The sequence below is a fragment of the Lepisosteus oculatus genome, chromosome 3 (assembly GCF_040954835.1).
Source record: "Lepisosteus oculatus isolate fLepOcu1 chromosome 3, fLepOcu1.hap2, whole genome shotgun sequence".
Lineage (NCBI taxonomy): Eukaryota > Metazoa > Chordata > Actinopteri > Semionotiformes > Lepisosteidae > Lepisosteus > Lepisosteus oculatus.
In genome coordinates, this window is record NC_090698.1 from 58,463,922 (window position 1) to 58,479,405 (window position 15,484).

Consider the following 15,484-nt stretch of genomic DNA (forward strand, 5'->3'; position numbering starts at 1 on the left):
CTTTATCTTGCAAGCTTAAGTAATGTGTATGGTATAGCACTGTTTCTACAATACTGTACTATAAACATGCATGCAGTCTGTTTGTGAGTTTGTCTTTTCAACTTTATTCTTAACATTTTTATAAACGCATTCAAAACACCAAAAACATATGCCCAACACCCAAAAAACAAATTGAGATAAAATACCGTGCAGAATTAAGCTACTATAAAAACATAATCGATGTTCCACTGTATTCATTTTAATCTCTCATTCCTTGACGTTGGTGTATTTGTTTTTTTAGAAAATGTAACCAGAGCTTTAGAAAGTACAGAGATGCCACAGTTAAACTGGACAGCAATAACATTATTAAAATACTGAAAAAATTCAGTGAGCTCAGGAAATATAGTGTTCCTTTATTACAAACTATAAATATTTACATTTGTTTTTTTTAGTTAACATCCTTCCAAATACCCTAATAACAGAATAAATGTCAGGCACCACAGGAAATATAAAACATGATATGTGTCTCCTTCACATTCCACAACCAAGGGCAATTCAACATTAACTACTGAAATGAAAGTCAGGACACAGATTGAAATATTAATAATACTACTTTCTTTCTTTGCCTCAGTGTTTACTGTACATGTTGAAATTTAAAGCAGGTATAATTAAACATGAAAATCACCCTTTCATAAACTTTGCAAATTAAAATGCATCTTTAAATGAGATACAATTCTTAAGAAGTAACGCTACCCATAAAATGGTAAAGCCCACACAAAAACCTGTGGTATTATTTGTTGTTGCTTAAAACATCTATTAAAATACAGCCCATGAATTCATGGCAGTGTGCCTCTTTAAAAGTTTAAAAAAAAAACAAAGTACAGTGGTTAAAAATTCTTCCAGTTAAAGACCGCTAATTACTGCATAAATCTTCTTTTACATTACTTTTTGCACTAGAGTATAAGTAACTTACCATTAACTAAGACATCCGCAAAATTCAAAACGTAATTTTTATAAAAAAACAATTTTTCAAGTTCTTATATTTTATCTAGTAAACTTAGTAATAGCAACATGTGTAATAGCAGCTGGTGTAATTGTTGCTATTATAAAGTAATGTAGATAAATATTACATTTACTCTTTCTGAAAATACAATCTCTATAAACTGCAGAACAAGGAGTCCTGCTCCCACATTTAAAAGCCAATCCAAGCATGAGGAACATTTACAAGACAGTTTTTAGATATAAAACTAGAATGCTATGGGCAACAATGACTTTGGTATTGACCTGTCCTTAATTTATGTCAGCATGATAACCTATAGGAAAGTTTTCTCAAAGTTTTTTATCCATATCCATCCTAAGCTTATCCATTGCTTAGAATCACAAAATAATATTTACTGCAGATTGCCACACAGAAAAACATTTTTTGAAAATATGAAGATGAATCAAATATTCCCAGAGTACATATAGTAAACTGAATAACAGTATACTGTACACTCTAAGATTTAGAATCTACACTGCTATGCTGTATACTTATAGTACATAGTAAAATTTACAAATTGCACAATTCTGAATACTATGCTTCAAAATCCCATATGCAAACAAGCAACAATTGAGATTAAACTGGCAAGAGACTAAACACATTATTTTTATGAGCAGAAAACCTGTTGCAAGCACCCAGAGCAAAAAATGGTAATCTTGTGGCAAAAGTTTCCCCTTTAATTTTTTTCCTGACATATTAAGGACAAAAATAAATGTATTAAACTGTATAATACTTATCCTGATTTCTGTTTTCATACTGGGAAGAAGCCAAGTTAAATGAAGTTGTATTTTTGGCTATAGTTTTTAACAGGATTTCTCCCTCCTGTGCATATTTCCACTTGAACGGTGAAAGGTGTGTGGGATATTGATTCAGTCTTGAAGAAAGTGCAACACATTGCTTCTGAGATCTCTAGTTTGCAACATAAAACTCGATAACCTTTGAACACCGTAAACAAATAGTTAAACGCACGGTCCTTGAAATATTATAAATAAAATAACTTAGCAAGTTCACATTCATTCTATTCACATTTGGAGTTTAGTTTTTGCTTAAAGCTCTCTTCAGAAGTTCCAAGTCTTTCCTTCTGGGCGAGTCAGTTTTGGCGCAGGAGTAGTCCTCCAGCTGGAGGGGAATGTATTTCTCCAGTAGCCCCAGCTTCTCTCCTTTCAGACCCGTAAAAAGCTGAGCCCAAGAGGTTCTGGCTGGTCCCCGGAACCCAAAGAAGGCCAAGCTTTCTGAAGAGAAAAATCCGGGTACATGTTCAGTAATTCACCTCTCCCCTACACAGTTTCCTCTGCAGTGCAGAAACAGGCCAACAAAAGGACTACCGAAAGTACTTCACGTTGAAAGGTGTCCGAGTCAAATCAAATGGCAGAGTTAAAACTATACAAGGCCCTAGTAAAGTCGCAATCTGCACATTTATTTTCAGTTATACTCTCTGAACTTAAAGAAAGATACTGCTGCTCTGGACAGACTACAAATCAGGCCAACCAGAACAACTCTTAACCTACAGGTCCACTGAACTAACTCTCTTCAGATCTGAAGGCAGTAAATTGGGGCTTAATTTGAGTATGATAAATTCTTAAAGTTTGAGTATGTAAAAGGCAAAGTGAACTGACTGGTCAGCTCCAACCTCCACAATGAAACCGCAATCAAGGACACAAGTGAAAATAAAAAAAAATTAGAACTGAATACACTGTAGCAAGTCTAGATACTTGGACTAGTAGTACTCTAGTTACGATGCTGAGAATGATTCTTCAAGAAATGGGTTCTTGGAGTAATAGCTTACTAGTACACTAAACAATGTTACCGAAACAATATTGGCCCATTTTCCAGCAAAGTATCAGTATTTTAAATTATATTTTATAAAATGCATTAAATAATTTATAAATCAACAAGTTATGGTGCTTATAAACAAACCTTTATTTTTCAGATCTGCCTCTTTGGCTGTTCCCAGTGTGACAAAATACCGAGCAATGCTGCCAAGCCCCTTCTGCACTGCTCGAGTTCCAAGAAGAACAACTGACCTAAGGGACGACGGAAGTGCACAAGATGACATAAGTGAGGTGAAGAATCACCAGAAACAGTGTAGCAACATGATCAGTAGTCACAGAATTCATATCAACATCATATCAATATCACTGGCACAGTGGCTAGCATTGCTGCCTCACAGATCTGGGGCCCCTGTATTCAGTTCTGGATCTTGGTGCTATCTGCGTGGAGTTCGTGTGTTCTCCCTGTGTTTAATAGGCTTCTGGGAAAACTGGCACTGGTATGAGTGTGTGTGTTTGCGTCTGTGTGTGCCCTGTAATGGACTGTCATCCCATCCAGGGTGTGTCATGCCTCGCACCTGTTGCCTGCTGGGATAAGCTTTCTTGCAACCCTGTACTGGATGAAGAAAATGGATGGAAGGACAGAAGAAAGTTATGGAAACTGTTAACGTTTTTTCCTTTATTTTTGGCTTAACTTTAAAATTTAAAATCTGAACGTAGATAATTTTTTTTTTTATTCTACTTGTTAACTTTATGGGAAGCAACATACGACACTCGAAGACCTTGCTCTTACCTCTCAGGAATTCCAGTCTTCAAATACTGTTCCATTTTAGATTCCAGCTCGGGGAACACTGATTTCTTTGTCACTCGGCCAGTGCAAGCATCCACAGTAACCAGAAAAAATCCAGACTCTGTGAAGGGGAACTTTTCAGCATTTACCTTGAAAATAAAAATAATATGCATATGAGTTCAAGCAGACACCAACACATCTCAGAGGCCAGCTTCTTTGGATTCCCAGTTTTATTCGCTAGAATAAACACCAGAACCAAAATTCTCTACAGATTTACCAAAAGCTAAAGAAATAGGCTGATCCTGTGTACTGTAATATTTCATAGGATCAGAGAGGAGAATGCAGTGTTGTCCTTCTAAGGATGACAAGACTTAAATATTTCCATTTAGGGTACTTAGCAGACTCAGGTAGACTAGATAAAAATGTCTTTCTTGCTAAAGAAATTTGCAAAAGGATTAAGGATAGGATGTAATAATGAATTCCAGGAAGGAAACCAATTTTCTCCATCTTGCATAATCTTGAAAAAAAAAGAGACAACTGTAATATTGCTCACGGTGATGAAAGATTCTTCATTGCCGTTTTGTAGCTCTTCACTGCTGATGGACTTAATCTGAGCCTGGAGGTAGATTTTGTGAGGATCACTTGTGAAGACCAACTGAAACAAAACCATTTGTTAAAGTTCAGGGGTGTAAAACTGAATAATTGAACAATTCACAGTACATACATTGGACTACTGAAACCTGATTATCAATACCTATTAGGGTAAAAACAGTGGTTCATTGTTAATTAAAAATAAAAGAAATCCAGAAATAGTTCTGTGTTTATGCTGTGAACCCACAAAAAACATGAAGCTAATGAGTAGTAACAATATAAACCTCATGTGTGTTAGTATTGAATATCACTATCAATTTGTGACAATTTCAGTTGACACACATGAAGTATTTTTACTCCAGCCGAAAGAAAAAAATGATTTACCATAGAAGCTCCACAGTTTTTGCACGGTGTTGTGGTAGGTGGTGGCATTGGAATAAGAGCCTTTGGGGGTTTCGGATTATTTGAGTAAGCTTTTGCCATGCAGTTGCTGATCTCTTTCGAGGTTGTCGTGGCGATGATCTTCAGTCGCTCACAGCCCACGCGGGAGCAGTAACTGTGACCGTCTCTGCTGTGTCTGGCATACAGGAACAACCACAAAAGCCTAGAAACAAAAAAAGTACAATTAGCCATTAAAATATGCAAAAGACTGTCAACTGTCTGAACTGAAGCTTTTTTAGAATGTTCCACTGCTGAAGAAATAACACTGCATGTCTCTCTTATAAAAACAGCTGTCGGAATTACACGGTTTGTTGGACAGGTGGTTGCTGTATTACTTTCAGAAGCAAACATTTTGGTTCAGTACTTTGAGCCGTCTTCTCTGCACAGGAATTCCAGACGTTAAACTGGATGTGCTTTCACTACTTTGAAAAGCCATTAATGTTTCTCGTTGCACGTGTTAGCTATTGTAAGGGGGTTCAGAAGAACTGGCTTTCGGGTGCAACACGTTTGCGACATCACATTTGCATTTTAATAAAATCTTATTTAGAGAGGAATATTAGACTTAAATCAGTGCTTTTACAAATGCTTTCAATGGAAATGCATCTATATAAAAGCAGATGGAGGATATAGTGGCTCTACGGTGGATACTCTATACTAATATTTTATCTCAGCTACTCTGAAACTGATGCCCCTTGTAGCTGCAGGCAATCTCCCCTCTCAGGCAGAGGGCTTCAAACACCTGTCAGGACCTGAACTAAATGAGATAAGAAAGCAATGTGAAAACCTGCTCTATCAGTTGTTGGTTCTTATAATCCAGAAGTCTGAAAGATTAGAGAAGTGTAGTACAGCATCAGCATAACATACAGTACACTGCTGTGCATTTTCTCTGGAAGAGATTAATACATTTCCATAAAGTGACTTTTGCTGATCCTTTCATTTGATGGCTGAGTACTGTCCTATTTAAAGGTGTCTCAGTTGGCAACCAGTCTGTATGATCCCGAGTCTGGTAATTCATACCCTCCTTGATTTTTTTCATCAGGATTTTAAAGACTTACATGTTCTTAATTAGCATGCAACACAGTGAATGATAATCTTTTTAGTCACACACTTCGCACACCATGGGCCTTGTTTTTAAAACTTCATGCCACAGATTTAAGCCAGCACAACGTAAATGCAGCAAAAAATAAAAACGTGATTTTCAAAAGCCAACCTACATGTCTTGTTTGAGATGCAAATCTCACCAACTACATGTGCATTGCAATATTACGACAAGCCTAGGCTTTAAATCCACATGATTGCTACTGGCCTTCCTGCTTAAGTATATATTAAGCTGTATCCTTTCCAAGTTTATTACATTCCACAGCACAAAACCATTTCCATAAAATTTCTATTACGTCTGCCAGTTTAAATGTTTACAAGTCTGCCTATTAAATGTAAAGCTGAGACCATTCTGTTCACAGCCTACAAACACGTGGAACTGACAAAAATATGAACATGCGGTTTCTAGGAATACGTTTGCGCTTTAAAGTTGGTGGGCAAGATAAATGGCATTTAGGTGAGACTGACAACATGGCGTTGGGACTATACTGGCAGAAGAAGGAATTTGTGATTGCACCGAGCAGGAAACAGTTTTGTTTCAGAGACGCCGCTAAAGGAACAAAATGGAAAATGTGCACAGCAGTTTTGGTGATACAAAAATATTTTTTGTTCTTGGATTTCTCAGTACTAGATAAAATTTCCCATTATCTGGGAAGTACATACTGTAGTTTTTTTAATTATTTCCTTTTAGTTGTTGAACTTTAAAAGTACTGTCTGGGTGTGCGTTGCTACAAATACTTTACATTTTCCATTTCAGGAAAGCAAGATGTAAAACAAGGGTCTTGGGTAACAAAATAACTTGCTGCAATGAATTAGAACAAATCAAAAGAACCAGTACATAGATTATGTTATATGAATAATCAGTGTGGTAAATCACAAATTGGAATGGAGTGTTTACAACATTTAAGTTCAGAAATATATGGGAAAAATATTTTACACTTATAAAGGTCACACTGCATTTTGTCTGAATACAGCACAGCCGTGAAGAGATGCTGTATCATGGAAATTCACCTATATACCTACATGTGTACTGCAGCTTACATCTTTCAAAAATGGAAGTCATTTTTTAAGTCATTATCCCTCAGGCTGGTATTGGATACTCATCCTTATTGTTCTTTTTAGATGAGCTTCCAGTGACATGAGTGCTTGCAATGACCTCTAGAAACCCAATTCAAACACTGCTGTTTATAACTGAAAATGCTGCAATATCAAAAGTAAATGGTAAGCCCTGTCAAAATTATTTTCTGATTCATGCCCTGCATATACTGTATGTTAAAGACAGCTCTATGAACACTTATCCAGGGGACCACTATGATTCCAAATTAGGGAGGGAGTTAAACCCAGTTGTTGCAATGAACTATGGATTTGAATGATGAATGAATGATCTTAACACGATGCTACAGGAGAGGGAATGATTTTATGGCTTCTCAATCCACGCTTTTGAGCATAAACAGTAAGTCAAAGTTAGCAGACACAAAGTTAGTTGTACATGCCTCCTACCCTTGAATTACATACAAAAAAGCATACATACATTATTCATACTCATTTTTTTACATATTCATTTTTAGAACTGAGACACAAGACACAACATCCAACTCATTCATATGAGTAACTCAACTCATATGTTGTTTTTCATTTCTATTGCATTGGAGGATACATAAATATGAAGGGCATTGTATTTGATGTGATTTCAAGATGCATTTCTCCTTTCTAGGTTCAATTATCTTTCATATACTTTAAAAGGAAACATCATTCTTTTGCCCTAATGAATGACTTGCTAACTTTATAATCTCTGGATGATTATATCAAGATGAATAAGAAGAATCTTTTTGAACTGAAGAGAATTATGTGAATGTCACTAAATACCACTCAGCATACCGCGAAATACCACAAAACTCACCCAGTGCTCTTGTCAAAAAAGTACTTCCTGTCCAGTTGTCTTTTCTGTAACTCCTCCAGGGAACTGACAGGTCCATAGTCCTCTATATTGTCAAAGGTGTTGTTCTGCCTGTCGTTGATGTCGGACACAATTTGAAATGTAGTGTCTGTAGGGTAGCAAAGGCCAACCTGAATCCAGTCACCTCTGTTCAATTACAAAAAAGTGTTAAACACAGTGTGTCCAGGACAAAAAATAACATAACGTTCCTGATTTATATAAATATTCGACCCTACAGGTAACAGTGCAAACATACCTGCAAAGAAATTTCACAAGATGTCCATTCAATAGCAAACATATTAGATATGGAAGGATTTTGGAAAGGCCAGATAATATGAGACCTGAGAGATGGTCAATACGGTAGGTGCTGTTGTGTGACAGAATGTCACCATTGGTCAAATGGTCCTTCAGGATAAATAATTGACATAATTACTTATAATATGATATAATTCCATTGATCTCAGCATATAAAGATTGTGTAAAGTTTGTGGTTTCCAACCTGCACTACATCACTGGTTTTCACAAACAGTTTTTGATTTTTTTTTATGGTCATATGAGTGCACTTATTTCAGAGAATGTGATAATTCTGGTTCACTGTGTAGACTCTATTACTGTCCATCTCCAGGCTAGGAATCTCCAAACCCTGCCTTTGTCAGCTGAGTGGGTCTGTACAAGACCAATGGACAGGCCCTGGATATCTCAGGTGCAGGTACAGGTGGCCAATTGTGCTATCAAGTCTGTCACTTTTAGTTTTGTGGCTACAACTGATTAGCAGCTACACCTTAAACTTTAAACTTGGAAATACCACACACTAACATGCTGCAAATTTTGCCAATTCAAAAACAAACCTCTAACTGATTGAACTGAACTCATACACATATCTTTTGCTTGTCGTAGTTCATAATACTACCTTAGCCTACCCAGATTATACTGTACATTTAATAAAAACACACAAACAGAAAGTATAAGAATAGCATACAGTACTTTTCTTGTCTGCTTTAATGTGACACCTTCGAGTGTCTAGCCCCCAAAACATATTTTAAAAAATGTATAATCTTTTTTATGGAGTTCTAATGTTTGGAATCTCAATATCGAGTTAATAATAAATAAAAACACATTCCAAAGAGGCCAGCAGCCATATCACCCTGCAGCTCTCAACTGTCTCCCACTGAAGCTCAGCGGGGTTGAGCCTGGTCAGTACCTGGATGAGAGACCTCCTGGGAATCTATGGTTGCTGCTGGAAGTGGTGTTAGTGGGACCAGCGGGGGATTCGCATCCTGCAGTCTGTGTGGGTCCTAATGGCAGGGACACTATACTGTAGTGGGTACTGTCTTTCGAATGAGACGTTAAACCGAGGTCCTGACTCTCTGTGGTCATTAAAGACCACCAGCATTTCTCAATAAGAGTAGGGAGTTATCCCGGCCATATTTCCCCCCTCAGCCCTTACTGTGGCCTCCAAATTGTCCCCATGTATGATTGGCTTGCTCTTGCCCTGCGATGGACTGGCGCCCATCCAGGCTGTACCCTGCTGTGCGCTCGTTGCTTGACGGGTAGGCTCCGGCTTCCCACAGCACCGTATGGTATAAAGCGGTTCGGCAAAAGACATGACATTCCAAAGAAGGATCTGCTATTTCCCTGGTTATTGCTGCTCGAGCTAAGGTTGCTGCTGGAAGAGGTGTTAGTGGGGCCAGTAGGAGGAGCTCACCCTGTAGTCAGTGCGGGTCCTAATGCCCCAGTATAGTGACGGAGACACTGTACTGTAAAATATGTTATCCTTTGGATGAGACGTAAAACTGAGATCCTGACTCTCTGTGATCATTAAAAATCCCAGGCTGTTTCTCAAAAAGAGTAGGGCTGTGCCCTGATCAAATTACCCATTGCCCTTTCCCAATCATAGCCTCCTATGTGGGGGCAACACATTGGTGGTGGTGGAGGGGAGTCCCTATGACCTGTAAAGAGCTTTGAGTGGAGTATCCAAAAGAGCGCTATATAAGTATAATAATAATACTACTGATCATAAAAAAGTTAAACAACATTATATTTGGCAGTAGGCAAACTTACTTGTCAAAATTAATGAGATACAGCACTGTGTCTCTGGGCGCCTTGCCATTCCAGTGAACGGTGTAGCTCTTGCCGATCATGACCACTGGCTGGTACTGCTGGAAGGCAGCTCGCTGGCTGTTGATTCCCTTCAGCACCATAGAATTGTTGGGGTACTCATCCCTGGACATGGACATGCTTAAATTCTGAGAGCCCCATGTCTGAATGAAGACCTGGGAGGAGTATTGAGAGGAGGATTCTTGACACAATCCAACTGATTTCTGTCATGCATGATAAACCTAAGCCACGTCACCATTCAGCTTTTTTCTTTGGTTTCATGCCATGTGTATCTTCACATGCCTTAAATTATTCACTAAAAATCCTGCTAATGGAACGCTTTGGTAAGATACCTTTAAAGGTGCTATATAAAATAAGGTTCATGATGATGATGATGGAAGAAGTGTTCCTTTTTTCAACTGTCAAAAAAGTGCCACTTTAAAATACTATTTGTTACACAGCACGAGAAATACATTTGAGTGTAAAATCTTGAAATCCTCGTTGTTTCTTACAATATGTAGTACTGAAACAACAGGTCTTTCAGGCTATTATATTGCATTTTCAATGTTTTAAAATTAATTCAATTCACAAAACATTACCTGGGAATATCTGCCACTGCATATTACTCCATTCCACTGAGTGATGTTAATGCACTCTGGATGTCGAATCAGAGAGTTGTCCATTCTGCCCACGTAAGTATCTGGATATCCCGTTACAGATCCATCAACATCATGGAATATTGAGTTCTTGTCTCCATCCAGTTCGTTTTCTTCAAACCAAGGACCCGGTTTCCCAAAGAAAACCTTTAAGGACACCTGTTGAGCAATTTTAAAACTATTATTGTTCATGCAAAAACAAATACTCAAAGCATTTTGGAAATGTATTTTTGTTGCAATCAGGATTTCAAATAATTACACTTTTTGAATTAAAAGGAACTTGCTTTCAATTCCTAGTGAGAGGAAGAGCTTGATAAAAAGGAGACTCCACTGTTTTACTTTCAGGAATTTTTTTTATTGCCATGATTATTAATTTATTAATAACAGCTCAATGCAGACAACTTAACCAGTCAAAAGTCATGCTACTAAATTAATTAAAGATTTTACTTTGAACCTTAAAAGTGCACTAAGAAATCCAGCAGAAGATGCTTTCAAATAAGTCATAAACAGCCAGTAGAGGGAAGCAGAATTCATGTCCAAAAAATTTGGAAAACACACACATGCCATCATTTTTTACATTCTGTAATGTACTTCCTCAGAAGAAAAGGACTGCCACAAAAGAAAAGCACTGTCCACAAAAGTTAGAGATTCCACACAAGTTGTGCACAAGGAAACAAACAACAAGCCTGAAACAACTCCTGTTCTTTCTGTAGAACAGATTAACCACAAAAAAAACATTCAGAACAGATTGTTTAGAAGAGAGCCAAAAGATCATGTCCAGCAATCAGATCTGGTACATATAAGATGACAAGATATTGCTCAGTGGGTATGAGAAATAATCAAGTCTTTCACTTCACTGCTGAACAATATGCTTGGTTCATTTCTGTGAAAATGTATTACTTTTTCACAATGAAATTGAAACAGTAAAACTATTTTCTAAGGAGAAAGATAAAAAAGCAGAACATTCAATATGAGTTCTTTCAGATACACATTCAGTTACTTTTTATAGAGGCGGATCACATTTTCTGAAAAAAGGCAGAAAGCAGTTCCACTGTATGTTAAATGGAACATATTATTTTTGCATTTTTCCATTAGCATGACGAATTTGTACATCTCTGGTATTAATATATATATATTTAATAAATTCATAACTTATGGGAAATACATGTAAGAAAAAAAATCTTACTGTTAAAAATAATGAATAAGACTTTTCTTCTTTTGAATCAGCTTCACTAATTAAAAGGTACCCAGACACTTAATCATGAACAGGAAATCCTGTAATTGTACACCCCAAATGGTTAGATATTACAGAAATAGGAAATACATACACTGTCTTCAAACCTGACAGATGAGATGTTGTTCTTAGGTGTTAGCTGCCAAGGGTTCTTCAGAAAGAAGCCGACTGAACTTGTGAATCTGTCAGCAGTAGGGACATAGCTCTTAAAGGTACTCTTGCTGAGGCGAACCGGACCGTCGTAGATCTGAAACCCTCGAATTGGGAAGGTTCTGCAAAAAAAGTTACTCACTACTTGTTTTCCTGTACTTCTTGACCAAGTGCATCATTTTCTGCATTTAATTCCCATTAGCCACAATTCCTTCAACCTGAAATGGACTACTGTGGACCTTATATAGTGAAGTAGAAACTGACTACGTATAGTCCAATTAAACATTGTTTTCGAAAGAACATATATTTTAATCTACATTATTCAGATTAAGTTCAGATTTCCTCCTTTTTCCTGCTAAAACACAGGCATCCTGTTCATTTCAAACATTTATAAGTTTCCACTCTTAAGGAAACTCTAATTAGCAAATGATTTTCTGTCATATCATGATTAAGGCCCTTGTGCCAGAAATACATCGTAACTAAGAGATGTTTAGAAAGAACACAAAAGCCTTCTAGGAATGTTCAGCAAAACAAGACAAAAGGGAACACCACTTATGTTATAGCCTCACTGAAATGATGTTTAACAGCAGTGGAGAATTACAGTTAATTGGAAACAGTTTACAGTCTATGAAAAGGAGCTCATTGGCTGCGTTTTTTAAACTAATTGTAGATTAGTTGACATAACTCCATCTTTTTTTAAATACTGAGAAATGGTCTTTTTTAAAGTGCCTTAATGCCTTGCATTTATTGTGGATAAAATTGTTAAAAGGTTACAAGGATGTTTCAAATGAACACAGCTGCCGGAGTTAATTCCAGTGCCCAAGAGGACCCTTCTAATTACTTGAGCCTTGTTCAGACTGAAAAGATAAGTGTAGAAGCTGTCACTTCCCTCGACCAATTTTCTGTGTTTTACTCCTTTCTCCTTACCTGTTCCTTGGCAGAGTTCTGTTTCTGTTTTCACTCCCTCCTGCTCCCCAGTACTTGTTTTGCCCACCATTGAAACCATAGTTTTTGCTTTCACCAACAAATAGGGATTCCGATACTTCCTGACTGGACCCTTCATCTTTAGGGAAGCTTCCATCACTGAAACAAACAGAATAAAAAATGAGATACATATATTGCATCTAAAGCACTTATTCTGGAGTTAATCATTTAATCATTTTGAATGTATTTTTTTATTTATACCTCCTGATAAAGTTGACAACAGTGATAAAGCACATTACATTCAACAGGACTATAGTCAATGATATGAGTTAGCCAAAATTATGTGTCAGAAGTAAAACACCGAATTAGAGAACTATCAGTGCCAAAAAAAATTAAATAAAAAGCAACTGATTAGTAAACAGACTGTTTCCTTTATAGGAAATATTTAAATAAAGGAAATACTTATTTTCTTGAATGGAAAAAATGTAATACACACACACATACATACCTTGCAAATGATAGTCCAATACCATTATCAGCAAAACTGCAAATGTAAAACACAGATTCATGAAAAAGGCCAAAAGCATATTTCCAGTAAGTGGTTATTTAAAAAAAAATAAAACAGTATTGAAGAAGTTGTCAATCATAATTAGCCAAAGGCATGTTTAAAATGCAAACATTTGAAATCTCCACATCTTGGAATGAGAGGAAAGAACATATTTATTGAAATATAAAACTGAAACTTATTCTAGTGAAGAACATGCTGCTGTTTTCTGTTATGCTGTTATGAATTATGTTTTAAAAACATATGAACAGTTTCAAACAACAGGAGTCTGTTTGGCTCATCTAACCTATTTGGTCGTTAGTAATTAATTGTTACAAGGATCTCTTCCAGCTGTGACTTGAATGAAAGCAGGTATCGTCTTCAATAACATGGGTGGGTAGCCTGTTTCACACTTCAACAGCCCCTTGAATAGAGCAGTGCCTCCTGTTCTTAGTTATTAAATGGAATGTTTAGTCTTTTTTTCTACATATCTACATATACTACATATCTTCCTTGTTCCTTGCACAACAACAACAATTAATATTAATGATAAAATTCAAGGTGTGCCCTTTTGAGCTGCAATGGACTAATTAATTAAATCTGCTTCTTTTTAACATTCACTAATTAGCTGCTGCTGCTAATCATTTAGAACAGAAAATTTCAATCACAAGGATGATGAAAACACCCACAGAGATGTGGGTGAGACAGGAGATAAGGCCATTGAACCCACGATTTATACGAGTCAGAATCAAAGTCAAGGCTGGGTAGTTTGTCAAACATCTGTTTATCTATGTGTAAAAATGTGCTCTTACATAAACTAGAACTGTTTACATGCATTCACAATCTGGTGTCACATTCTTTTGAATAACAATCCTATTATTTCCTGTGTCTTAAACAGTGGTCCTAGCAAATACTTTCAAAGCTGTATTGTGCATACATATACAATATATCAGTCATATATGTGATTTTCACATTAGTATATGAAGTTTTTTTTTTAATTAATAAAAAACATAGCAAATACAGTATTTAGACAGGTAGAGTTACTAAGGGCATACTCAAATCCCTGTCTTTAAGTAGGATTATGAATGTATTAGTGATACTAGTCTCAGACTAGTAGCTTAAATGAAAAGACTCATTACATAAAACTATGGAAATCTGTAATTGATCAGCATTTGCGGTTCATATATTTGAAAAACAGCTGGAGTTAAGAAAGGCTTTGGAAATATGTCTCTCTAGAGGAGAGAATATATTCTCACTTAAGACCTTCAGACAGCTTAAAAAAAATCAACCTTTTATGAGGAAAACAATCCTAAAATGTCTTCAATGCAGAACTAGATTAGTATAAAACAATTAAGTAATGGATTTGGACCAAATAAACAATATTGTGGTATGAAATATGAGCTTCTGGCTGCCTACAGAAGAAAAAAAAACACAAAGGAGCATATACAAGTATCCTGATTTTTGAAAGCCTACTTGGCAGTAAGTGGAATTTTCCATGCTTCCAACACAGAACCAAGCAGTTTTACAGCAAAGCTGCCTGCACATTCTCCGATTGTAACATGAATCAGCAAAGGCAACAAAACTAGCACCATGCAAACCATCTGAAATTAATTCCTGCTCACTGGATGTTTTTCTCCAACATCTTTACTGCAAGAGTTAATGTTACCAAGCCACATAGCTTTCATTTTTAACGAGGTATTAAAAGAGACCCTAGTGTGTTCTAACACTTCACATTTAAGAATAGACTCCATTTCCAGCCTATTCGCCCATGGAGCAAAACTACATACTACACAGAAATGGATCAAAATCAACAAGAAAATCATTGATGTTCCTTCCACAGCTCATCTTACGTTTCGGATTTTTTTCTAATAAACTGACAACAGTGTGATCAGCCACTTCCATCGCACCTCCTCAGAAACATCGACGTCAAGGCTGATCCAGCTAGAACGTGCCCTACCCTGAGTTTTGAACAACAATGTCCCCTCCTCTGATCCACGCTCCCAGGTCGTTGTTCTTGAAAGATATTAGACGGTCAATGACAGCAGCAACACGTGGCTTCTTTGGATCTCTGCCCTCGTGCGGACGGAACCTGGAACACAACTCGGAGGGTTTATCTGAGGAAACCAGGCCCAGTCTTTGACACCCTGGCACTGGTTTTGAAATAAGGTCTCACAATCTCCTAGTTGTACTTTCTTATTTCAGTATGTTTGCTCACTAAAATAAACAAACAAACAGA

The 15,484-nt window shown here is 36.8% G+C and overlaps 1 protein-coding gene across 2 annotated transcripts in view; it reads right to left on the reverse strand.

The window, feature by feature from the left end:
* Positions 1–372: 372 nt before the first annotated feature.
* cemip2 (cell migration inducing hyaluronidase 2) overlaps positions 373–15,484 on the reverse strand; it is a 37,053-nt gene continuing 21,941 nt past the window's right edge. For both annotated transcript variants that reach the window (XM_006626975.3, XM_015368156.2), the window contains exons 13-24: positions 15,206–15,337; positions 13,213–13,248; positions 12,708–12,863; positions 11,725–11,902; positions 10,340–10,555; positions 9,705–9,916; positions 7,608–7,790; positions 4,553–4,772; positions 4,131–4,232; positions 3,581–3,726; positions 2,936–3,042; positions 373–2,250 (exon numbers count right to left, since the gene is read on the reverse strand). In XM_006626975.3, coding sequence (XP_006627038.2) covers positions 2,054–2,250; positions 2,936–3,042; positions 3,581–3,726; positions 4,131–4,232; positions 4,553–4,772; positions 7,608–7,790; positions 9,705–9,916; positions 10,340–10,555; positions 11,725–11,902; positions 12,708–12,863; positions 13,213–13,248; positions 15,206–15,337 — 1,885 coding nt within the window. In that variant the 3' untranslated portion in view covers positions 373–2,053. The remainder of the gene's footprint in view (positions 2,251–2,935; positions 3,043–3,580; positions 3,727–4,130; positions 4,233–4,552; positions 4,773–7,607; positions 7,791–9,704; positions 9,917–10,339; positions 10,556–11,724; positions 11,903–12,707; positions 12,864–13,212; positions 13,249–15,205; positions 15,338–15,484) is intronic.